Consider the following 24,105-nt stretch of genomic DNA (forward strand, 5'->3'; position numbering starts at 1 on the left):
TTGAGTCCTCTACAAGAGTGTCTCCTGCATTTTCTTATTTGCCTCCTCCACGTTATAAAAAAGAAAACCAAAGACCTAAAGGAAGCTGACTGGGTCGCAGGGAAGTGTACTCATCAATTAAATGTGTGACAGTGTTTTCTGTTGGATGGACTAATATGTCAAGCAGATGGGCAGGACCTCATGTTTGTGCTTTTGACAAATCAGCAAATGTTTAATCTCTGGATGTGCAGCATCTCATAAATAATGCAGCAGTCACTGAACCAAAACACTGCTCTGCCAGGAGGGTCTCTGTTGCTATAGGAGAAGACGACAAAATGAAACTAAATCATCTTTTTTGTTTAATGCATTGCTTCTTTTAAACTTCTCAATAAGTGTTTATGTAGTGGCAGGCTGCTTCCCGCCCCCCCCCCCCCCCCCCCCAACTTCTGTTGAGTGCATTGGATGCATTTAAAGGCTCATCATGGTCTCATTTAAAATTTACACATTTTTTTATATTTTGCTATAAGGTATGTTTACACTACTTTTGTCTTTCTCACTTGATTTTTCTCTACTCTCTTCTAATATATATAATAAAATAATAATTATATATATAATAAAATTTATGTAATAAAACAGTATGTTAAATGACTGTGAAGAAGTAAAAGCGAGCAGTGAGCTCACAGTACGTATAGGTGAAATCTTGGCAAAGCTTCCGTGATGTAAATGGAGCCAGGACGGGACCATCTTGGCCCAGGCACCCCGGGTTAGCAGCCTTCTGCTCCATGGAGGGTCACGGCTGAGGATACGGGGAAAAAGCTGGAGCAGGAAGGCAAAGAGGACTGTCCCTGTTAAGGAAACTGTAAGTTTCAGGATAGGGAAAAATTATGTCCAGCTGTGTCAGGAGGTTGTAGAAGCCTCTTCTGCGGAGGTTCTTAGGTGCAAGTTAGAAAATCGTTTGTCAGCATGGCCTAAATTTGTAACTTGCAAACCCTGGAAAATGTTCTGGTGGAGGAGGAACAGTCCCTGCTATGATAATAGGGTTGTCTTTCTGTGTGCCTCAGGAACAGGCTAGCTAAAATGCCTGGGTCTGGGAGGCGCTGGGTCTGTGGGGGTGGCAGGTGCCGGAGCAGAGGAGGCCTGGCCAGCTCTCCTGGCCTGCACGCCCGCAGTGTTCCTTCCCCGGGGTCTGCACGGGCAGGCTGCTGCCGTGTGGCCTGTCTGAGAACCACCCCTGGGCTAGATGGTCCCTCGCACCTCAGATCTTCATTTCTTCGTTTTACTTGCACGAGACAGTGTAATCGCAGCAAGCGTGGTTTTCACTCAGCTGTGACGCGTTGTTTGGAGCACGGTGCCGTTAGTGCCGGTTGCCGCTGAGTTCGCTCAGGCCCTCTCTAAATGAGATCCCAGAACTTTGAGGGGGTACCCAGAAAATGAGGGCTATATCATTGTTAGACATGGGAAGTTTGGAGTGGATTTCCTCATGTCTTATGGGAACTCTGTGGCAGAGAAAAGGGTCCTAAAATCCACCGCAGGCTGACTGCCCCTCTCAGCAGCTGGAGAGCGCGCCCTGTGCTGCGGTCAGTCTGGAGATCAACGCCATTTCAGCTCATGTCCGCGCTGGGACCAACGTGCTTGTGCCTCTGCAGCGAAGGGGCACGCTTCGGTGGTGTCCTGAGCAAAGGTGCTGTCTTTAGTAATGCACTGAGGATTAAAATCTTGGAAATCTTCAGAAACCACGAAAGGACTTAGGTATTTGGAAAGAAGAGGCACTAATATTTTGCTGACTACAGATGGACTTTGGTATGCTTTTATAATCAATTTGCTGAGGTGGGAGTTGATAAGCTTTTCCGAATGCAGTAGAGATTGCTTCTATGTTTACATGCTTTACTCAGACATGGACTAATCATTAAAATGGTAACAGAATTCCGTAGTTGGATTAGGTCACTGTTTTGAAAAAAACCTAGGGAGAATAGTTGCTCAGGACTAGATCAGCAGAGGAGTTATAAGTCCTATCTAAATCAAACTATGAACACGTAGTATTTTATTTTCAATAGTAACATTTTTCAGGTATTGCCATGGGCACTAAACTCTACTTCTGCTTATACTTGGAAACACGTCAGTTCTGCCAGTGTCAAGAAACTTAACGAATTCAAACATGTAATCCCCTCTGCTAGGTAACTGGATATTCTTTCTCTTTGGGTCAGCGCATCATGAGAAAATACTTGTCTCTGCAGGCTTCGCACCAAAGCTGGGAGTAGCAGTTGCCCTCCAAGGGTGGCTAGCAGAGTGGGCATACTGTGCTGTTCAGTTGTTATGATTGTTGTCAGAACACTTATGAACAGGGAAAGCTGTAAAAGCGCGTACAGATATTCCCAACACTCCTGTTAGATTGTCAGTGTTATGCTTGCTCTGCAGCCGAGGAAGTCACTCACTCTGCATGGTGCAGACGGAAGACGGAGAACCTGTGCCTGGCTCTCAGGAGCTATGGAATCTCCCAGCCCTTCCCTTGTTTCTCTGCTGCAGCCTCCAAAAGCATTTGTTTTGCTCTGGAAGTGAAGCAGAAATTGCCAGGCTTTTATAAAAGAGTTGTGGGGATGTGTGATGTGTTCAGAAAGGTATTCGTCTGTATTACTAATTGCATCCATCCATTTGGTATTTCTAATCGTACACCTGGTAATTGTGCCCTTACCATGTTTAGTCAGCTGTTAAGGATCATCTTTATAATGGCTTATGAACCTTTAGAGAAGCAACAAAGGAAATTAATGTGTTTATAGATCTTAGAAAATGTAAAAAATAGTAAATTTATTTATTAGTATTTAATTTCTTCTGTTTTTTTAATTGGGAAGCATGATACTTTTTTTGGCTTTTATAATTTTCAGGAAGCATGATACTTTTTTGGTTTTTTATAATTTCTTATTTTATTGTTGGGTTTTTTTTTACAGGCTCTAGGAAGCTTTTACTTTCTTCATGAATCTTTGAAAAACATCTACCAGTTTGATTTCAAAGGTAAGCAAAGGAATTAAATGTTAATTGTCACTTGGCTTTATACATCAAGGCAGCTTTCTGTCATCTTTTCTGGTAGTGCTGCCTAGCAGCTTTTCCATGCTGTGCAGACTTCTGTATAATGCATGCAGGTCCATTGATGACAGATGTTACTTTTCTTACCTTTTATAGACCTCTTAGAAGAAATCAGTGGGCTGGCCACAGGTTGAAAACTGGTGCATTAATCATTCCTGTGCAGATGGACCTTTGGATCCATAGAGATCCCTGATGATTTCAGAAGAACTCTGAATGGCCACAAGGTTCTTCCATGTAGATCAGATATAGGACCAAGACCTTAAATGTCCAACAGCGATGGTCATTTTGCAAAGCAGCTGAGGTAGATTTATGGCTTAAATTACTTTGGAGCAGTACAGGTCAGTAGGAGGGTGTCATTGTTTTAACCCCCATCGATCCATCGGGTTGGAGGTCTTGCTAAATCTCAGAAGTTTAAAAGTAATGCTAGGCTATGTACATTAAATATTAGAGACACCATAGAAAATTATTAAATGCTTCCTGAGGTGTATATAGAAAAGATTATATAAAATTTATGTTATTTCAGTTGAGAACTGACTGTACATTAAATACAAAAATCTTCTGAGCTTCACTTAGCTTTCTGAGCTGAATCACATTAATGCTACATCTAGCATCCCATTAATTTGAGACACTGTTGAAATGGTGGTAACTATGGAGTGAACTAATTGTCTTAATTATATAGATTCATTATTTTTGTTCTCAGTAGAGACAGATTCTCTCTGCTTATGTAATTGAGGGTACAGGGTCTTCCTTCCCTGAAATATTTGAACAGTAGTTCTATGTATATAGCAATTCAGGTTCTGACCAACATAAGTCCTCCTGTCATCACTGGTTTCAATGCTGAAGGAAAGTTTTAGCTGTAATATCATAGGCAGTTCAGAGTGGATTTTATTTCTGAGAGATCGTACTGGAAAACTCAATAGTGATGTAGGGACTTCTAATGAGAGGTTGTACCTAGCCGTCCTCCCAGACTAGAACAGCTTTGCAGGCACTAAGTGACAACAGCATTTTCAGATTAACTGTGTTCAGGTGTAAACATCAGAGGAGACTGTCATTGCCCGTGCAGCCGGGTGTCACCCCCATCCCTGGGCTGAGCAGCCTGCTGCTCCGCCGTTGTTAGGAGCTGTGCATTCATTGTGCCACGTGATGGCAAGGTGAGTGTCAGTGGTAGTGAGCTGTATCTGCACACCTAATTCCTGAGGCCATACTTCATCGCGCCAGCGCTGGAGGACCAGCAGCTTCGCTCTGAATTCCACCTAAAGTTCCCTCCTGCTGGTCACAGACAAGAGGTGTCCTGCTCTGGCAGCATCTGACAGAGGGAAAGGACAACTGATTTAGGAAAAGAGGAGTGTTCTGCATTTATTAATCGTTGATTGACAGTTTATTTGCTACTGTACGTCTTTTAAAAGAAAATGTAAGAATTAAAAAAAAGTGAGAAAATGGAAGGAAGAAGTGTAGGGGAAAATAATCGACACCAAAGAAATAAGCAGATACTTGTTCCAGAAAATAGACACTTTAAATGTTCACTGCTTCCTTTTGCTCCTCAGAACCTTAGCGAAGCCAGATGGGGTGCGAACCGTGCACATAAAGATGTGTTTGGCCCAGTCATCGCTTGGAAAGAAAAAACTCCTAATAAAAATCCAAGGAAAGCAGGTGCTACACTGAATCAGTGTTGTAAGTCACCCACTGCGCTCTTAATGTAGAGCAGAATCAGTCTCCCAGTGTAGTGTTTGTAAAATATGACCCTGAAGGCTCCCATCTTTCAGAGGAAATGTAAAACTTGCCTCTTCTCTCATGACTATTGACATTTTCACAGTGTATTAAGCTCTTAAATCAGAGGAAAAATCCAAATGGATACAAACGTTCTCTGCACAAAAATCATTATGAAATTCTGGTTCTACTCAAAAGCATGCAGAAAATAGGTGTTTATGTACAATTCAATATTCCTGTAACATCACTGTGTCTTTTCAAAATTCGCTGCACAGTTGGATGTGACTGAATGCAGTATTTGGGGAAAAAAAGGTTGTCTCTGTTTTTCAGTTCTCAGGAAGACATATTTGAGCTGTAAAATGAGAACAATTTTCTCCTACAGCCTCACATTGTTTGCTACAGCACAGAAAGTGTTGGACTATTTTTACAGTGGTCAGAGGCCCAAAAGTTTGCTGGCAATTTAAACGATTGCCAGGCTACGTGTTCTAAAGGGCCGTTGTCTGGCAGAGGAGTTTGCTGACCAGGGTATTAGGCCAGTTTCAGTCTACTGCTTTGGTTTACAGAGAGAATCTCATTTTCTCTGGTGTGAAATCAGAAATAGTGCAGCAGTATTTTTACTTGGAGGTACATGAGAAGGCATGCTTCTTCCCTCCTGTGTTTGCTTCTCAGCAGTCATGTGAATGAATCACTGGTTCATCTTCAGCACTGATGTTAACGTGCGTTGGTGGCTAAGTGCCTCCTTTCTGCCAAAAGCTGACCTTTTATTTAGGTTCTCACAGCAGAAGCCTTCAGTCCTTACAGTTCTGCCAAATTCTTTCTGTATCCTGAATGACATCGGGATGTTTTTGCTGACACTGTTAAACTTACTGAAAGAGGCACATCCATCTGTGATCTACTTAGGATGATGCCGCATCAGTTTATCAGGGTATTTGTTTAGTCTTCCTGTGGGAGCCAGATCTCAAAGTGATTGACACATAAAGAATGATACTTTTTTTTTCCCCCCTGAAGGTATATTGCTACATTACAGTAAATGCTTCCTCAAATTATATAAAATACTTTATCTGGACAACTTAAATGACCATGGTTTGTATTGCTTGGTATATTTTCACCAGATATCCAGTAGAACTGGACAGTTCAGGGCTCTTGATAATTGTTTTGGAACGCGTTCCTAGTCAAAACTCAATCCGACTGGGTGGTTCCAGCTTACCCATAGCTGTAAGATAGCTTCCCAAATTCCCATGTCGGAGGAGTTCGGTAAGTTACATCAGGTTCTCACCTTTAGACATGCCAATACATTGCCCTGATCAGGAGAGAGACTGAGTACGAAGTGGATCAAGAAGCAGAACCTCTTGTTCATGAGCTGTAGAGATCCATAGATTGATTGTTAAGGCTGGAAAGTCTGTGCTGTGTGTCTGTGTTACCATTCATTAAAGACTTTGGAAAGTGCTGTGCTTTACCACTAAGTCTCTTTTACGAACACAGCACCCATTCCAGCTTTAAGTGCATGTCAGCCTCCTGTGCTGGTGGCCAGAAATCGGTGATCTGAAAGAGGCGGGTGGCTACAGGGTCACAGAGCAGCTGAAACGGGATTTGAATGGAGTGAGTCCAGTTCATCTTCTGCATATCCCCAGAGAAAGATTTTTACTTTCTTGGACTGAAATAATCTGATCAGGAGACCTGATGCAGAAGGCCTAGTACCAGTCAAGGCCATTCAAAAATAAGACTTTTTTTACTCTAAGGGTTTTCAAGCGACAATACAAATTATTCAGAGTTGACTGAGCTGCATGTATAAACACAGAATGTTTCAGGAGAAAATAAGGGAGGGAAAAAAAATGCCTTTTTGTCTGAGATCTGATTTTTATTTTTTTAATCATTTTCAGTCTCTTAACTGGTTAAGGAACACCCAGCCGAACCTTGGCGATTTATGTTACTGGCCGCTTTGACTGGAGGCTGGCATGTAGGGACTGGGGATGTTGGCAGAATTGAAAATCGTTTCCACGCAGGGATGGCAGTGCTGTGTCAGACCACTGCTCTAGCTGGTCCAGCAACTCCTTCTACACGTGACAGAGTCCCAGAGAGGATCTGCTGGCAGGCATCGGTGAGGCCGTTGCACCTCAGGAATCTGTTTAGGTTAGGCCGTGACGCTTAACAGCTGTCCTCTCTGAGCTCTGATTATGCACGGATGATTTCTGCTGTAGCTCTGGCTATTTCAGTAGTTACAGATCTCCAGACTTTTTCAGGATCTTGCTCAGGTCTGACAGTCTGGGACAGTGAGTTGCCCAGCAAAATAATGCATTAAGTAGAAAACGAACTTCCTCTTTTTATCAGGTTTCACATTGCTGTTTCTAAATTTCATTGACTGTCCCCATTTCTGTTTTGGGACGTTTCAGAGAGACATTTCTAATTTTCCTGTTCTAGACCACTCAGTAAACCACTTGGTTTTGGTGCAGCGTATTCTCTGCTACTCTTGCGTCCCTGAGGGAAAACATTCACTCTGTTCATACAAGAACTTTTTTTCACATTTCTGGTTTTGTCTCAGGGCATTGTAGTGTTTGAATGACTTCAGTGGATGACTTGAGGATGTCACCTTTCTTTGCAGAGACAATTGTTAATTAAAAACAAGTCTACCTCAGATCAGTTCCACAAAAGGAGCGGGCTGCTCAGCTTGTGGTCAACTCATCTTTCACCAGGAGTTCCATCAGCATTACTGGGTCAGTTCTAGGATGACAAAAATCCGCCCTCCACTGACACAGCTGGCCCAGCAGACAATCTGAGTGTGGCCAGACACTAAGTCGATGATGACTGTCAATATTGTTGATTTAAAGCAAAAGGCAAAATGCTGAGATGATCTAAATTAATGGTTATGTAGTTGTTTGATGGGTAAAAGATGTGATAGATAATGTGTTACAGGTGTGCATCACTTGATGCTTAGGTAGGTGGACTTAAAATCTGAAAAAAAGAGTTGCTAGATAAAGCATACAGGTAATCACTACTCATAAGTAACATTTTTCACTTAATGTGTTTTGTATTAATTAATTTTCCTATTAATTATCCAGTGTAGATTGCTGGATACTGGCTGAGGACACAGGCATCTCCTGGAAGAACCATGCCAGAAAGTTTGAGTGCGAGGGTGTACGGAGACCTGGTTCATAATTAGAGCTCCGACACATTACAGGGCTCTGGATAATGAAAATAACAGCACCCATAACTGTATAGCTTAAAGGTGCCTGATACAAACAAGTATGTTTACACATGGTTTAGTGGTTTCTGTTTTTTCCTCCAGAACAGCTCAGGGCTTGCATGTTTTTGCTAAGTCCCTACCACCTGTTTTGCAGATGCCGCTGCTTTGCCAATGAGTGCTGTAAATTGCTTATAATGTTGAAGATATGTATGTAAATTTTGTTTTGTATCTCTTCCTAGCGAAGAAGTATAAAAAGGTCACTGGGAAAGAAATCTACTCAGACACTTTAGAAAGCACGCCCATGCTGGAAAAAGAGAAGTTTCCACAGGATTATTTCCCTGAGGTACGTACAATCCCAGATACTAGGTTTTACTCTGATTTGCTCTGATTACTTGAGTAGCTACTATCAGTAATGTAAATAAGGTCAGAATTGTCTTGGTTTTTTATTTGTTTGTTGGTTTCTTGTCACCTGTAATACATGTGTTAAGTCATTGCACAGGTTTACCAAATTCAGATGGAGTTCTTTGGCTAGGATGGGGACAGTGATGCACAAGATGCACAAGACTTGTTTGTGCATTTCCAACCAAAGAAATGGCACACAGTGCCAGTCGCAAGCCTGTCGCAGGGAGACTCGCTCCTCAGCAGAGTGAGACGCGCCTTCAACAGGTTCCGTTTGTGTTCAGGGGCAGCAGCTCGTCATTGTGGCTGCAGCCATGCTGGTTTCTGTTCAGCTGGGTACCTCTGCAGTCGCTGCGAGTATGTGGGGAAAAGGTGGTTTCTTATTGCTGCAGGAATACACGTAACTTGGAAACATATTGACGCGTTGCCTCTGACACTGCCCTCGAACTCCCCTTTTTTGCTGTTCTCTTACAAACCGGGGAGTGCTGGGTGGTTGAGTTGAAGGTGAAGGTCTTGTCAAACCCAGAAACACCAGCACAGCTGAGGATTTTCTTCCACTGCACCTGCAAGTGCAATTGCACATGCACGAGCAGTCTTTGCTGGCAGTTCTCTTCTTTGATGTTCGATTTGCTCATTTCTAATTCCTTAAGAACATCTAGAACATGGGTGTTTAATGGTTGGTGTTTCAAGTGAATCAATTTCTTGAATTCCTGTAACATCTGTGGATCAAACAGGCATGTTACTACTTTAATATATGGAAGAACTAAATAAACTTTAAAAAATAATTTAGAATTTGTAAGTACACCCTTAGATATATTTACATAGTCCATGTGTGCTTGGAAGAACGTTGCGTAAATAATTACGGGTTGATGGGGATGTAGGTTATTCTTTTTCTTGACTTTGATGCCAAATTATTTATATTCTCTATACTGGAAGGGAAACTGCTTTTGACATAATTTTACTGGCTTTTACCTCCTGTGAATAGCCATCTTGAATACTTCTTTGAAGTTGAGTGTTACATCATTTTGAAGGAACCTCAAGCAGTTTCTCAGACGTTTATTTTTCTCCCCCAGCAGCAGTAAACTGTAGCTGTGTGGGTGACTGACAGCGTAAGTAGGAAGCAAGCGGTGCTGCTGAGTGATGTAGTTGTAATACCGAGAGCGCTGAACGCGGAGTGTGAGCGCTGTTACCACGCTTAACAGCACTAGGCCAAATTATAGATTGTTCATTGATACCTGGAAGAATTATTTCCATCGTTATTTCACTGCTGTTGTTTCACCATGAGACTGGCAAATTTGTAACTTGTTCAGCACCATTTATTACCGCCTCTCACATGAACAATTCTTCACAGTCTCTTGGAGAAACAGTTGAGTCTTGTGGCTTTCCACAGGGGTTTGTGGACGTGGGATTGTGTTCGCTTCCTGTGGGCACCTGGGGATCGGTGGGTCCCACGTTGCTGTTTGGAGCAGCAGCTCCTGTACTCCGTACGCCCGGCAGCGCCGCCTTAGGTACGGGCTGCTAGGTCAGGGGCACGATTTGCAGCTGATGCCTTGTGAGGATCTGACACCTTCATCCTGCTTCCGTTCGTTACGTTACCTTACGTGACTTTCTCAGGAGAAAGCACTGTGCTCTGGTGGTGTCAGGGACACGGTTTACCTGGAGGAGAAATTAATAGCAAAAGAGAAAATCCACAAACACTCACAATTAAGATATGAACGAATCCCTGAAGCACCTTGAAAGTTTAGTTCTGTTCCTGCACACAGCACAGCTCCTTGCAATAGTGTTGTGGCAAGACCCGTAGAACAGGCTGGGGGATTTACCCGTTTTATTGCAGAGCTTTGCCCAGTGGGAGGGGACAGTGATACGGGCTCCCCAGGACTACAATAATGCAGAGAATAGCAGCATCAGTATTTACAGTTCTGTGCCTTTCCATGCTCATTTGTTGTGCAACCTAGCACAGACCAAGCCAGCATATTTTTCATGTGACTTCAAAAGTTAGAAAGTAATGGTGATTATTTTTACACTATGCTGGTTTTCATTTTGAACTGAAGACCAAAGAGTCTCTCAAGCACACATAAGTACAGCAACATCAGAAAAACAACAGTGACACAGTTTTGGTTCTCATATGCATGTTTCTATTTTTAAAATTAATCTTGTTACAACCTGTTTTCTTCCTAGACAAGTGTTGGTAACAACGTTGCTAATTAAAAGACCACAAAGTAATGTGTATTTTGAAAATTTGAGTTGACACAGCAGAATGCACGAGCAGCATATCTGTCCAAACATTACGTTTACATGCTCTTGTGTGTTTTAGCCAGACTTCTCATATCAATTTGCAATGTTTTGCGTGAGAAATGGTTTAAGACTGATTTCTTTTCTTTTTATTACTGCTGCTTAAGGATGATCTAAAAGTAATTACAATGATTGAGGCATAATGCAATTCAAAATAATTACAGCCCACTGCATATAAAACTAACAAAACTTTCTCTCTTGATTTATGGGTCCTCTTGGCTAGGCATAAGACTCAAATGATGCCTCTGGGAGCAACACTCCAGATAATGTTAGGCCATTTAAAAAAAAGCAGATTTGTGTAGTCTATCAGGCCTGAGTAATTTTTTTTTTTCCCATAGTGAGAAATTGGTTGTTATCATAGATCACAGATACTGCTCAAAGCTCTTATGAAAGATGAATTAATTTCACTAATGCTTTAATGCAAACCTTTCATGGAGAAGGCTGTATGGTGATAACCTTACTGCGGTCTCTCCTTTCTCAATGATGATTTATGTTGTCTTTTAGTAGATGAAACTGCCTGTATTCACAATCCATCTGCTGGCTAAAGGAATCCTATTAACAGAGGATCTGAGAAGAGACTTAATACTGTAAGGTGAAAGATGTGGTATCCCCTTTCTGGGACATGAAGCAGGAATTTTTTTTCCTATTTTAAAATGTAGATACCTCTCTGAGAGTGTACGGGTGATCTATATCATCTCTCCCTGTTTTTATGCCAGCTTACAGATGGCGAATCAGCTAGTGACTATCTGTTAAAGTCAAAATAAAGATTGTTGCTTTGAAATCTGCAATAAGAAACAATTTTCTCTTTCCTCCTTCCCAAGCCAAAGTTCTTTAAATTCTGTCTCCAAAAGTTTCTTCCTTTCAAATACTATATCTGGAAGTACTAAAGCACATCAGTGATCCAAAATATGTAAGGCATGTTGTTCAGCTGCAGAATATATCTAAGGTGAAGGATGACATTTTTATATTTAAGATGTTAAACAGTGGTTCAATTACTGGGCTGTATTAGGTCCAAAGCCTACTAACTTCTGCATTCCTAAAGTTAAATAGAGAAATTAATAATAAGTGAATTATTTATTGTAGTTAAAGGAATTAAGTAAGTGTGTTCAAGTTACGAGTAGCTAAAGGTAATTTACAGGTTGGGGCGGGGGAATATACAAATTACACCATAAAACAAGTGTCATTTTACAATACGGAGGCATAGGTGTCCTTGCTTTGTTCAGCCTAGACTTGGTAGCATTCTCTAGCATGAGCTGAAGTCCCTCTCCAGTCTCCTGTGCTGGCTTTTGCTTGGGCCACGTGAAAGGCCCAAACCATCATATTTCCCTCCACCACAGTTGCTTTGCTAACTGTTTTGAATCATATGCTCCAACAATAGTATAATTTGGCTGTATAGTTAAGTCCTAAAGAAGATCTTAATTGGAAGAGAATGTGGTGAAATGCTGTTAGGCTTGTTCCTGACCACGGCAGCAAATGCACTGCGAGATTGAGGTTTTGATGTTGTAGTTTTGGGGCGAGCCATGTAACCTTGCCGTTGGCAGTTCCACGTCATGTTATCACCATGCTGCTATTACCTTAATAGTATAAATCTTATTATTGTAATTATCTGCCTTTAATGACTATTTTATAAAGTAAGTTTCATAATGACTCTTTGCATTCTCAGAAAAAGTGAAATGAGCTACAGAATTGCTATCGTATGTTGGGTTGGGCATCTAAAGTCTAGGTCCATTGTTTATACTCCTATCAACCCTAAATTCTGCTGTTCCAAAGAAAAGAATTCTTACAGACTTGAATGCTCTTTGGAGAGTTTAGCGAAATGTAGGAAGAAAAAGAAGGTGCCTTGTAAAATAGAAGAAATATTGTATCTCTGACAGTGGATATGAACTGTGAGAACATGCTGACTCAGTCTGTGTGATGACTTCAAACCCATACCGTTATTTTCAGCTGGTTTTGGCAATGACCTAAACTGGAGCATTATGTGCTCCTGCATTCCCCTTTCGCCACTCTGTCTTTTGAGGTTGTCTAACAGATGAAAGAGGGACCCCTGAAACCTCTGCCCCACCATGCTCTGTCTGCTGCTTCCACAGGCCTTCTGCCACCCTGATGTGGTAACTTAGAACTTTCTTACAAATAAATACTTCATCTTTCTTTCAAAAGTTGCATCATCATTGTATTTCTGTCTTCTAAAATAACTTTTAATGAAGAAATTATGTATTGCTGCTGGTTGGCAACTTCACTGGGGATGTGTGTATGGGAAGAAGTCGACAGCCATAATGATTTGCATGTCCCATGGTTTTGTATGTAAAAATAAGTGGAGCAAGTGTAGGCTTTATCACATATTTCTTACATTTGCTTACATCGTGCACAGATAGTTAAATATAGCCTTCCAATAGATATATTCTTACTAAATTCTTTGTACTGTCTTTTCTGGTAAATAAAGGGTGTTGAAAGCATTATGAGAAAAAAGCAAATTATCAATTAAATTATTCCACTACATAATAGACTTTGTCATTAGATAGACTGACTTCATATTCTTAAGCTCTCACTATATATTTTTTTGATGAGTGCCATAGATATTTTCATTTGCAGACTTTTAAATTTATGCAGTGTCTTCTAAAAATCTTTAGCAGTAAAAATATGACTGATAGTGCTGTTACACTGTTTGATAGTGTAAAAAGGCTGAACTGGGCTTGAGTTTTCCATATGCTGCATATTATTCTGAAATACAGGGAAATTAGAAAGGTACTCTGAACAATTTGTATACAAACTCCTGAAAACACAACAGCATGAATTCTTTCGTTCTGTAAACTGACCTAAGGAAAGAAAGAAGTCATTTTGGGGCGGGAACTATGTTCTGCAGGGGTTTTATGGAAAGCTGTCGTAGCACACTGCTGTTCCTGGCTGGTTAAACGCTGAGCATGTTGTGAGTAGTGAAACCCAGGCTGGTGGGTGAGGCCTTGAGGAGTCGTTCTCGTGACGCGGACCTGTTAGTGCCGAGCATTGCCTGGGGCCTCGGCTGTTCTTGCTGCTCAGGAGTCAGCTGCTTCGTGTACACGATTCCCCGTCTTCCTCTGAGCTGCGTGTTCCTTTAAGAAGCTGCAATTACACCACAGTCATTGCCACTTTAATACATCTTTCCTTCATGCCCCTGCTTTGTATGGTTGAATAAACCCTTGCTGGGTCACTATTTAATTTGATATGGTCCCTCTCAGTAAAATGATGGAGAAAAGATGAATTAAGGCTCTGTGCTAGTCATTATCAATCATGGTTTGTGTGCATTACTTATTGCTCACAGTGCTTTTTGACATTAGCCCTCTATAACCTCTCTCTTCATGTTAATGTTGTCTGGAGGTCCTTTTACCCGATGTAGCAGAGGTTATTTATGTAGGTGGTGTTTCTAGGGGGTTTTAAAAGGTCAGCACGATCTCCTGAGAGACTCTATTCACAAAGAAAAGGGTGGCAGAATGTAACTACAAGTATTCAAATTGTGATATTTTTTTTTTAAGGACTTCTAATAGGTGTCAGAATTTCAGTTACACTTACTAAAGTAAATTTTGGGCAAAATAGCCTCTGATACGTAACTACTGTCCTTAAAACCAGTATTTGCGGTGTATGTGTGAGGAAACACCAGGCTGCTATAAGAAATCCTGTATTTTACCATGTCATGAAATATAAATTGTGTTGCAAATACCTTTTAATTGGCTTGTGTCAGTGTAGGCTTGCATGAAATAGAGTAAGGCAGCAGTGCCCAGGGTTGGGCGTACTTTATGCTGGTATTGCTTGTGTTGGTGAGGTCGTCAGTGACAGAATGAGTCCTGTGGGATGCCTGCTGGAGAAGGGGTGGTGATCCACCACAGGACTCTTGGTCTCATGCACTTTGGTTGCACAAAGCCATAAGCTAATGGTACATGCATGAGCCCGTGGCAGCAGGCGTGGCACATCCAAGGGAGAAGGGGATCCAGCTGACATCGTGGCAAGGCTTCGCGCTGCCGTCTTTGAAGGGAGAGGTTCCTGAGGGCTGGGAGAGCACCAGTCACAGCTCTTTTCAAGAAGGATGTCTGGTGGCCTCTCCTCAGTCACAGGAAGGCGATGGAGCAAATCTTCCTGGATGACCGGTTGCCTGGACAAGGGCAGTGGTGTGTTGTATGCGCTGACTCTAGCCAGCTCTTCAATGTGGTGTCCCATGGTGTCCTCCAAGCCTGGCTGGTGACACGTGTGCTGGGTGGGTGGAGTATAATGGCTGGAAGGCTGACAGCAAGTTGGACATGAGTCAGCACTGTACTTTGGGAGCAGAGGTGGCCATCAGCATCCCGGGAGCCCTTAGGTCCCAGGAAGGGACTCCTCCGTCTCTTTGGCACCCCAAGGCCACATCACATCTCCAGTGTCTGGTTTGGCAACCCCTGTGCCAGACAGACGTGGGCAGGCATAGCAGAGGCAGAGGCTGGAGCACAGGGTGTGGGAGGAGAAGCCAGTGAGCCTGTCTGTGCTGCCATGGGACAGGGTGATGGGCAACCACGCTGCTGGTTGCAGTGGCCAACCGGTGGCTCTGGAGGGATGGGGCCCGGTGCCTCGGGGTGCTGGGCAGCCACAGCGTGAGGGGCAGCAGTCATCAGCTGCAGCAAGGGAACATCTGACTAAATCCAGGAAAAGACTTCACCATGAGGGTAAACAGCAGAAGAGGGGCCCAAGCAGATTGTGGAATCGCTGGATATGGCTCTAAGCGACACAATCTGGTTGGCCCTGTTCTAATGTTACATCTTTTGAAATACCTGTTCTGTTGCCAAAGAGGAAAACAGCAAATGAAAAGTGACAGCTTGATTGAAGACATTATCTTGGGCCACATCATAGGCTTGGACTATTTGATCTTAAGTTCTATGTATTGTTCTTCAGTAATTAAAAGTTCAATATAGTTATTTTTAAGAATGGAATGACAGAGCTCCCCTTTTTTGATTGAGATTAGATTTAAGCCAATTTTGAATGCTTTTAGCATTTAACTTTTTTCATTGTTTTGCTTTTGAATAAATGTCAACATTTTGCCAAATCTTAACTTGTAACTGCGCTGTCATGATCATCACAGAAACTGTGAATAGAAGAGACCTTATTGGATGATGGGGTTTGTAGCTCAGCCGTGAAAGCCAGACTCTCGGCAAGATTTGGTGTGTTGGCCCTCCAGCCAGCCATTCCCTGACTGGCCAGGGTGACAGCTGCATCTAACCAAGAGGTTATTTCTCACTGTTGGAAAAAAAATATTTCCAATAAAGTAGATATTTATTCACAGTCACCACAGAGTTTTTCTCAATAGAGCTGCAGTTTAGGAAAAATCAAAAGTTGGGCTCTTCTAAGGCAAAAGTAATAAGGATTCAGAGGAATTAGTTCCCCTCTGGATGTATCCGTCAGCTAGATTTCAGAGCAGAGCAGTGCACTGCTAGGATTTCCTCCCTGAATACGACCTTATTAGACCTAGGCAAATTTACTTGCTTTCAAAAGCCCAAATTCTTAAAAGATGTAAGCACCTATAAGCATCAACAAACAACTGATGTTAATTACTAAATATCTCAAAACCACTTATTTCCTCAGGTCTGTAGTTACAGAATTGATGCTGCCAGGAGTCACCAGGCAGATCTGTGGGGCGGGGAGTGCTGTAAACTTTGCGTCTGCTCGGAAGAGAAGTCCTTTTATTCTGTATAATCCTTCTGGGTTTAGGAGGCTTTTCTCCTTTTGTCTGTAGGAAACCTTTACATTTGGCTAAACATTTGTTAATTTCTTTTATTCCCTCTTAATGTATGTCCTGTGAGCTACTGAAAGCCAACTGTAAGTAGAGACTAAGAACAGAAGAAAGCAGTTCATGGTGTGTCCATGGTATCAAAATACAAATTTGGATTGACTGCCCAAAGGCCTTTGTTGTTAGTCCCTGTTCTTGGACTCGATGCTCTGGAGAGGACTGCCATCCTCTGCTCTAGCAGTCTGTGTAGGAAGGTCTCACAAGCCTGCAGAAAGGTGATTCTGAAATTGCCACCTGAAGTAAGAAATACTAAAAACAGGTTTCCCAAAATCTGGAGCACATAGCTCTGCATAAATTTTGTAGACAATTTTTTACTGCTTAGTTTTGCAGCATATAGGTAACACTATTCCCACAAAATTACAAGCTCTGAAATTGAGTGCAATCAAGGAGATAAACTGTTATTTACAAGTAACTTTGCACATTTTCCTGGGTTTGGATAGAAGAGAACAACTGCATATCAGTAAATAGTTTTCACCTTCAAGCTTTCAAGAATCAGCTATTAATTCAGTAAAATAAACACTTTAAAATCTTCATAAGCATATTTTGAATGCAAGGAGAACCCCAGTGGGAAAGGGCCCCGGTAAAGGAGTGGTGGTGTGTCTGGTTGGTCCTGACTGGGGTTACTGTGTTTGCACCTGAACAGGGGAGGAGGTGGGAGACAGGTGACTGTGATCTGAAGGGTGATGAGAAAACAGCCCGTTCAGATTTTGTGCAGCACTTCACTATCTCAGGGACTTTAAAATTTGATGCGGACTGTGTGTTCACAGTGAGGTGGATAAATAGGTCTGCAAGTCTCTTCTGAAGGCAGCGCCTTAGGAGAGCGATACCCCTGACCAGGGGATGCTCTGCCATGGCTGACACTTTATGCGTAATAAGGAGTTGCAGTCTTTTGCTACAGAATCATTGGTATCATTATTTAGGCCTGTCTGGTGCAATATTCATTACCGGAGAACATTAGCCTAGCCCCACATTCATTGTTAACAGTGAATAAATAGGGTGCAGAATCATGTCTTTTTGTGGGAGGTTGTAATTTACAGCAGTGGCTTAGGAGTGGTGCTGAAAAAATCCTTTTGCTGTATCATAAGTGCCACGTGTTGGCATGAGCTGATTTGTGGCTTTCTCACGGATGTTGCAGCTTTGATAAATGTAATGTTTTACCATTATTTAAATTCCCCTTAACTTTTGTAGAAATATTGGGCGGGTTGGCTCAGCAGGAGAAATAGCTTTCTAGCAGATCTCATTCATTTCAGTTTGATGTAAATCTCCAATGACATTTTACAGTTCAGGTAAAATTACAAAGAAGCTGAGACGTTGGTGCATAGGCAGTAAGAATTTGCTGGTTTAGGCTGAGCATAAATACAGTTGTAAAGCTTTCCTAATTGGTTATCTTTCATCTATAAACAACTACTAGGGCTTATATTAATTTTACGTGTAAGTTTATAACTGCTGCAGGACCAAAAATATAAATAATTCCGGGCTTTATAAGAGACACAATACATGTTTTCAAGGTGCCTCATTGGTGAGTAGTCCTTATTATGACAGCATATGAGTGAACTTTGTTTTATTTTGTTCTCTGTACAAGTACGTTTCCCTTCCACAGTAATCCTTTACTTAAGGTGACTGATTCCTATTTGCTTATTTTTCAGTGCAAGTGGTCCAGAAAAGGTTTCATTCGAACAAGATGGTGTATTACTGATTGGTAAGTTGCATCTTTAAGTTATTTCTGATCATATGTGTATTATGTATGTTTCTGTTAACAGCTGTTTCAGAGAAGGTGTTCATGTGTACAGACTGGTCTATTCACAGAACAGATTGGTTCCAAAGCAGTTGCTTTGCTTTATTATTTATTGAACACATAATGCTCAGTAAGTTGTAATGATGCATAACAAAATGTGATGTTAACATTCACATGTGTGTGCAATTAGCATGGGATAATTCAGGTCATAAGCAAGCTCTCAATCAAGCATGATGAAGCAAGCTTGGTGTCTGTGACCGAGGCCACAGGCGTCACGGTGTGGAGCTAAAGGCATCTCCCACTGCTGCTCCCCATCACACCCGATACCCCCGGGGCTGCAGCATCTTGCCCGGGTCGGGTGCCTGTGCCAGGGTGTACGCAGCCCTCGCCGCTGGGATTTCTGAGCACAGAGACTGTTCTCTATGAACTCTTTAAGTCCAGTCCAGTTTCCACTGAAGTCAGTGGAGGGACCCTACCTTTAAGGAACGCAGCTTTTTCAAACCAGCTCCTACTATATTACTTTTACTGGAACAGAACTTTTTGTTTGTCGTATTCAGGTCAGGATTCCCATTTTAAACTCAAGGCATGGTCCTGTTCTCTTTGGGGTTGCTTGTTTTCGTCCTAGAGTAGAATAAAGCACCCGGCAGCCCAGCACTCACTCGTAGGGTTTGGTGGAGGGGCAGCAGGGAGCCGGCAGACACCTCTTACCCAGACTGCCAAGGAAGCGTCCCGCCCAGCAAGGCTTACTCAGATTCAGCATAACCTGGCTGTCCTGAAAGCAGAGAGTGCTCCTCGTAAGATGTGCTGTGAAATCCACAGAAGAAAAAAACATTTTTTGCTCTTGGGATCACCCAACAGCCTGACGAGGTGGGGGCTGAGGGGAGCAGACAACTGTACAAAAATAGAAGTTGAACATGATCGTGGTCTTACACACTAGATCACTGTCTTTGGAAGAAGCGCTGCCGGCTGGTGTTGACAGGAGGTGTATCTCATCACTGAAGCTGTTCACTGTCTGTGTGTGAAAACGCTACCTTTAGTAACAATCATAATAGTAATGGTAGTAGTGTGTGTTGGGGGGAGCAGCTGGTTGTGCAAAACACTATACCTGAGAGAGCTTGGAGATTCTCCTTGTCTTAACACAAGGAGAGCCCAGTGAACCTGCATATGGTTCAGATTTCTCTACTCCTACCTGGAAATCTGACCATACTTTTTACCATTTAGTCATAGTTCTGGTCTTTACTGCTTATTTATGTTATAGTATGTGAACGTTCAGTATTTTTCCCTTCCTCCTATGGTTGTTTCACGTCTTAAAATTGTAAGCTTCACTTTAAAGTCTGATGAATGTTCACACAGGCTTACTTTTGAGTGCTGAACAGTGTTCTTCCTTGTTTGCATAAACAGATTTATTAGATTAAGCAAACAGTTTGTGAAAAACTGAAGAAGCACCAAATTTTCTCCTTTTACAGACTTTTGACCGGGAAATCAGGCAGGCAGCTGTGGGATAATGTAGGCTCTTATTAACTTTTCCAAATCCATATGACATGGCATGTGATTCCAGCAGTAGAGATCTGCAGAAGTGGGTATTTAGCACCAATTGCTAATCTGGCCTTTCCTCTTACATTGTAACTTTTTCAGGTTCTGTCCCTGCTATCCTCTTGGATTACCTCATTGCAGAAAAAAATACTGTGAATTTATTTTTAGGCCTTTTCAAGAAAAAAATGTTCTTCAGAGACAGATTTAAAGGAAATGTATTCTTGCAGGTTGATACTAAAAAAGGATAGTTGTTGGAAGGAGCAGTCTGTAGCGAGATGTCCTGATCAGACAATATACTATGCTTATGTTTCCTTAGGGTGTGTTGGGTGGTAAGAGTGAGGAGGCTCACAGCTTTTTCTCATCTGTAATGAGATGAGCTATCATGGTAGTTTTGTGTCTGGAATAGTCTGAGATTGTGATCCACGTGATCTAACAAGATCTCAAATGTTTCTAATGAGAAGGTGAAGGGGCAAGTTACTGTGAACAATTTCTGGAGAATGAAAGTGAAATATTATGGTAAAAAACCCAGGGGATTAGAAAATATACCTCATTAGGTCTAAGTGCACAATGTGTCTGTTCATGGCATGGTAAGTGTTTAAACCCAGTCTGTGTGCATATGCATATGAACAAAGTTCTGGCCATTTTCATAATCATGACTTTTGATCTATACATTTCTACACGCTAATAGTTCAATAAAAATATATCCAGGAGATGACTTGTTAATACTTCTATGTGAATCCTTGAAGGGAGCTATTAATTTCCCCTGCCTAGGAAAACATCATTATAGAATGTACCTCATGCCAAAAACAGAGGGCTTCTAAAACCCCAGAAAAGTGACCTTAAAAGATTTCAGACAGCTGCCCTCTTTTCCCTCCTCTGTGATTCAGTGATCTGCCCCAGTTGAGTTTCTCTGTGAATCCGGATTTTTCACATCCGTTATTTTTCATTAGCTTATCTTTAGTGTGAATGAAGAATTAAGGAATCGTGGGACACTCAAGAGATTTCATTTTAAGAAAAAAAATGAGAGAACTACATAAATACATGCACTTTGGTTTTGTCTTTTTTCTTTAGTATCTTAAATGTAAGGGAGGGTATTTATTGCTGTTGCAATAGTTCTTAGTGTTATTGTGTTAACAGGTGCAAGATAGTGCTCTGAATGCATTACAGTCTTAAACACAGTTTACATAAATAGTTTATATTTGGTAGGGAGGATGGAGCAGAGAATACATTTACAAAATGAAGGTATGGCAAAAGCTGGGAATGTTTGCAAGTATATCAGAGGTCAGAATCAGCGAAATTGGTCTGATATTTTAGAGAAAGTAGGATTGCAAGATTAAAGTCAGGGAAATGCAACCACTGCACCTTGAGAGTTGAATTCTAAAGCACAAGTATTGGGAATAACTGACTCATTACCCATCCTGAAGAAAAGGATCAAGGGAGAAGAAATTAAATTTGATTCATTATTATCTTACTGTGATGTGTTAATAGATACATCATGTGAAGGACGTGAAGGGGGGAAGGTATGGTAATTATTTAATTGGGTGCTGCCAGGGCGTTTGATAGAGTACTCTGTCTTGTTTTGAGTGCTGTGCTTTAGGTAAGCTGGAAAAAGAACAGGAGAGCCAAGAATGGTAGGAGTGTTTGAGCAGGAGTTGAAAACATTTGGCTCACCACATCTAGGGGACTGGTTGCTGTCGGTCTCCCCTGCAGAAAGGGCAGAAGGAAATCAGTTTCATTTGCAGGAAAATAGGTAATACCATGAAAGTTTTAATTTAAGGACAGGGAAATTGTAGATGGAAGGTCCTTCATTAGCAAGTTTTAAGCAGGAGCAGGTTTTAGGCAGATGGGGGTGGGTTATAGATACTTCACACAGGAGGTGGGTTGGTGACATCAGGTCTCTTGGTGTCCTGTGGGGATTCTTTCTGTTCATCCTTCAGACAGACGGGAGTTGACATCTCCAGCCATCATCTCCAGATTCTATTTTTAGTTATGTACTAATTATGTATCTTAATAGGAAGGTCAGCAGGACTACTTTATCATCACTGTGAGCTGATGGAGCAAGATACACTGTTCTCTGCAGCCAAACCAACCCACCAGTATCTTTAGAAGAGGCCTTTGTGCCGCAGCTTGGTGACCTGTGCATCTTTATCAGGCATTCCCTGTTGTGACTGCCATTACCTGCCGTGTCCACCTCTGTTCCCTGACTCCCTGCGATCTGGGGAATCTCCCTGTGCACAGCTTGGGGTTTCTGCTTGGTACCTCTCTCTGCCAAAGTCTGTTCCCACGTTCTTGCTGGCAGGCTGCAGACTTCTTTTTGAACGGGAGCTATGTTTGCCTCCACCCCGAATTCTCACACAAAAGATGTCTGTGCACAGGCCTAGTACTACAAAGTTGGTATGATTAGCCACTTGTTCAAATTCAGAATGCTTGGCTCCTATAAAGGGGAAAACTGATTTTTAAATCTGCGATCCCAGGCAAGGTACTAGAGTCAGATGATGGGCCCCTCACAAAGAGTCCTGAAAACTCACTAAGTGGACCTTTAATTAGGAGTAGGGCCAAGGGAGAGGGAAGACACTGAGAGGACATTCAGCGGATTTTTCTGGGAAGAGGCAGCTTGAAAACCATAGCTGGCTCTGGGCTAAGCCCCGATGGTGTTCATCAGTGAAGCAGAGCAATGAGAACATGTGTTCTACTGCTTTCTCTAGTAGCATCTCTTTAGCTTATCCTAAGGTGAAGAACGCACGGTTTTGGAGCACTTCACGAAATCATCAGTGTGTGTCTGCAGCTGCTGTTGAAGATGAGAGCTGCCGAGAGGGGGTATAGCCACAAAATGCCCAGGACCTGGAAGAGCAGCGTGTGGCTGAGGAGCATTTCTGTGGCCGTCAGCATTGTTCCAAGGGTGCTCTGACAGGAAAACCAAGAACCCACATGTGTGAAGGGGAGCTGACAGGTCCTTGGTCCGTGGAGTTTGCCTGAGCTGCCAAGGACAGGAACAGTACTGAAGCATACTAGGACCGAGAGCTTAAAACATGTCTAGTATGGCCACCCCCATCCTGCCTAAAAATGTCAGTGAGACTGGACTTCTATTAGAGCTCTGGCAGTCTGATTTTGCCTCCATTCTTCCCATAATGTCTTTTCTTACTTAAGTGCTGGCCACTTCCAATCAGTTACAACCAAATTTTGCCAGCATTTTTTCTGAATGTGAGAATAAAGCATTTTAAATAGCCTTGTTTCTTGTAACAGTCCTCTAGGACAGACTTACCTCTGCCCTGGCATGTAATTTGTTTCTTCGTAGTTTAAAAGAAGTTTGAAGATATCTAGTCAATTATACCCAGGAAATTTTTTACCCTTGTCAGTCCAATGCTAGTGTAATAATTATTATTAGTGTTCATGGAACCTATCCAAAATGTGTTTTTAGAAACAGTAACCCATATTGTGCCCTCAAAATGAAGTGCAACAGCTTCTTGAGCACATAGCAGTATTGGGCATGTAGGAGCTAAGGGGGCCACCACCTTCTGCAGTGCTGGGGGGACCTACTTTCCAAAGCATAACTGCTGTCAGTGCTGTCCCTTAAGTATCTCTTTGGGAGCTTCATGGGAGACACCTTCCCTTCTGTCCCTCAGGGCGGTGTGCAGGAATTCCTGCATACACTGGTTTGTTTGAGGGGTTTTCCTTGGGGGGGGGGGTGGCATTGCTAAATCTGCGTGAAAAGTTTTCCAGGTTTTCAGGTTTCATTGTGACTCGCCATGTCCCATCACCAAAGGAGCCTCATAGCAAAGCAATGAGACGATGGAGTTTTTAAAGATGCAGACCAGGTCTCTAGCGCACAGAAAGCCCCAAGAAGAGCAAATATGAAGCAGAATGCCAACTTGGCCACAACAGCTGGGTAGCTTTTTGTTTGCCACTCAGCTGTGTCCTGTCTGTCAGCAGTGGGGAACCAGAGCTCAGAAGGACAGCGGGCCTTCTGCGGAGCCAGCCCACCACAAGTGACACTGTCTGTTTTAACTGGGTGACAATAGGAAATCCCTCTGTCTGGGCATGTTTATAACAGAAAATTCCTCCCACGTGAAGGTTTTCTGCCACAGTGAAAAGTGGGATTGTGTGAAGTGATTTAAGGTACAAAAATACAGTTGCATACAGGTACGTTGTAAGGCTAGCAGAACGATTATTGTTACAAATACTTTTACCAGCCAAAATCCACCAAGTGTTGTGCAGCCTCATAGCAAATTCCAGCCCCTGTGTCGAGGAACCTGTGCACTAACCCTGAGTAGGATGTAGTTATAGATAGCTGTCAACAAATGAACAGGAAGACAGGGTGGACACATCGTGATCATAGGGAGTCATGGACCTGCTGGAGCGAGCCCAGAGGAGGGTCCGGGGGCTGGAGCAGCTCCCCTGTCAGGACAGGCTGAGAGCGCT

General features: G+C 42.4%; 1 protein-coding gene across 3 annotated transcripts in view; it reads left to right on the forward strand.

Moving 5' to 3' along the window:
* The window catches only part of INPP5A (inositol polyphosphate-5-phosphatase A), a 251,562-nt gene that overhangs the window by 131,046 nt on the left and 96,411 nt on the right, over positions 1-24,105 (forward strand). For all 3 annotated transcript variants that reach the window (XM_074875636.1, XM_074875638.1, XM_074875637.1), the window contains exons 5-7: positions 2,922-2,985; positions 8,185-8,288; positions 18,065-18,117. In XM_074875636.1, the coding sequence (XP_074731737.1) occupies positions 2,922-2,985; positions 8,185-8,288; positions 18,065-18,117 (221 nt within the window). The remainder of the gene's footprint in view (positions 1-2,921; positions 2,986-8,184; positions 8,289-18,064; positions 18,118-24,105) is intronic.

This window comes from Strix uralensis, chromosome 7 (genome assembly GCF_047716275.1).
Source record: "Strix uralensis isolate ZFMK-TIS-50842 chromosome 7, bStrUra1, whole genome shotgun sequence".
NCBI classification, from domain to species: domain Eukaryota; kingdom Metazoa; phylum Chordata; class Aves; order Strigiformes; family Strigidae; genus Strix; species Strix uralensis.